At 37.9% G+C, this 1,601-nt stretch overlaps 1 protein-coding gene across 1 annotated transcript; it reads right to left on the bottom strand.

The window, feature by feature from the left end:
• LOC130433566 (proline-rich transmembrane protein 1-like) lies at window positions 1-993 on the bottom strand. The gene is made up of 2 exons (XM_056763491.1): window positions 642-993; window positions 1-552 (listed from the first exon to the last, which is right to left on the bottom strand). Exons 1-2 carry the CDS (start codon window positions 891-893, stop codon window positions 397-399), a joined length of 408 nt encoding a protein of 135 aa, XP_056619469.1. The 5' UTR covers window positions 894-993; the 3' UTR covers window positions 1-396.
• Window positions 994-1,601: the final 608 nt, after the last annotated feature.

Consider the following 1,601-nt stretch of genomic DNA (forward strand, 5'->3'; position numbering starts at 1 on the left):
CAGGATAGAATGATAGCTGCAGTCACCATTCACCTTCATTTTTATTGTTATGAGTTACAACTTAAAATTAAAAGATTTACTTCTGGTTGGACAAATTTAACTAAATTTTACCTGTACTGTACTTATACAAATCTAAGAATACTTTTCAAACCAAAAGACGTGATTATGGTTTCATAAATCATTGAATTTTTTTGATTAAAAAGGAACAGTAGCCTACATACACAATTCTATAGGATAGATGGTCTAGGACAGGAAAGTGTAACAGTACACAAAATAAGCCAACTTTATGATTAAATCTCATGAGGAAGTACTGAGAAGTACATTTAGGATATTTAAGTATATTTTGGTCACGTAGTTGTAACACAGAATGTAATTAAAACAAAAAATTCCTCCTCTCTAATGAGGGTAGCGTTCTTTCAGGACAAAGATGTAGACAAAGTACAACCCAAGAATGATGATGCCGAGGATGAGAGCAGCATGGTTACAGTTGCGTGCATTTCTGGAGCTTTTCTCTGCCAACTGGTGTTGTCCTGACATGTTAGCATTTCGAGTCTGAGTGTACAAAGTCAGTGTAAATATGATCTAATTTCTGAAATTCAGACTGAAGAAATTAAAATGGTGTAAATTACAAGTTTACTTACAGAGACGGAGTTAACAAGTGCAACAATGCCCAGAGGTAAACAGCAGCACAATAGGGTAAAGATGGAGTAACACAAGTAATCCGGCATTGGATGGGCCAGTGGAGGTGGATTCACATAAACCATCGGCTGTAAAGTGACCGGAACCTGTCCTGGATAAGCTACTTGGTTGTACTGGGCCTGAGGAATTAGCTGGCCACCTTGAGCGTATTGTTGGGGTGCATAGGGAGGAGGTACTGACTTACTGGGATCCATTATTCTGCTCGATGTTGTAACGCTCTTTTCTTGCACCCTTTTGCTTTCTGTTCTTTTGTGTCCTCGTTGTCCTCTGGTTCAGGCTTTTCTGTCTCAGACCTTCGCATCATATGGGGATGTTTGCATTGGTGGGAGGGGAATGGGAGGAGAAATGTAGCTTGTGGGGAGGAGTAACAAGAAATTGAGTTACAACGCCAAAGAAACAATTAGATGTATAAACATAAAAACTGTGATCTATGGTTACTGTTAAAAATGTGTTCATCATATCATAACATGGGAGTCAAAGTACAGCTAAAGTCAGCAATTGAGTAATACTAAACATACATTTAAATGAATGTAACCATTGCAAATGTACAGTAAAAAGTTAAAATACTGCAAAGTTCAAAATAAGGAATCACAGGAACGCTATTGAACATTGGTAAAGGGCCACTGAAGTTCAAGGGTAAAAGGAAAAGGGAGACTGGGTTGAGTGGACAAATAAATGAAGTGAAACGAAAGTGTAGATACTTGCAACAACAGTGCAGGTGAATCTGAATGACACCATTGCATTCCTGTGCTGTGTGTGTGTGTGTGTGTGTGTGTGTGTGTTCGTGTGTACAGGAACCAAATGTTCCCACAATGATTGAAAAAGTCTAAACCACTTACATTGAGGGGATTAAACTAAATGATGTTCATTTTTAAATGTAAAATTGTGTTCTGTTATGGTTA

This window comes from Triplophysa dalaica, chromosome 12, assembly GCF_015846415.1.
Source record: "Triplophysa dalaica isolate WHDGS20190420 chromosome 12, ASM1584641v1, whole genome shotgun sequence".
Lineage (NCBI taxonomy): Eukaryota > Metazoa > Chordata > Actinopteri > Cypriniformes > Nemacheilidae > Triplophysa > Triplophysa dalaica.

What these genes read in the sequence shown, in the direction of transcription:
- LOC130433566 (XM_056763491.1), bottom strand. Translation starts at nt 893, where the DNA reads ATGGATCCCAGTAAGTCAGTACCTCCTCCCTATGCACCCCAACAATAC. An exon ending in CACTTGTTAACTCCGTCTCT is followed by an intron (nt 553 to 641) that starts GTAAGTAAACTT and finishes TTGTACACTCAG; the next exon opens with ACTCGAAATGCTAACATGTC.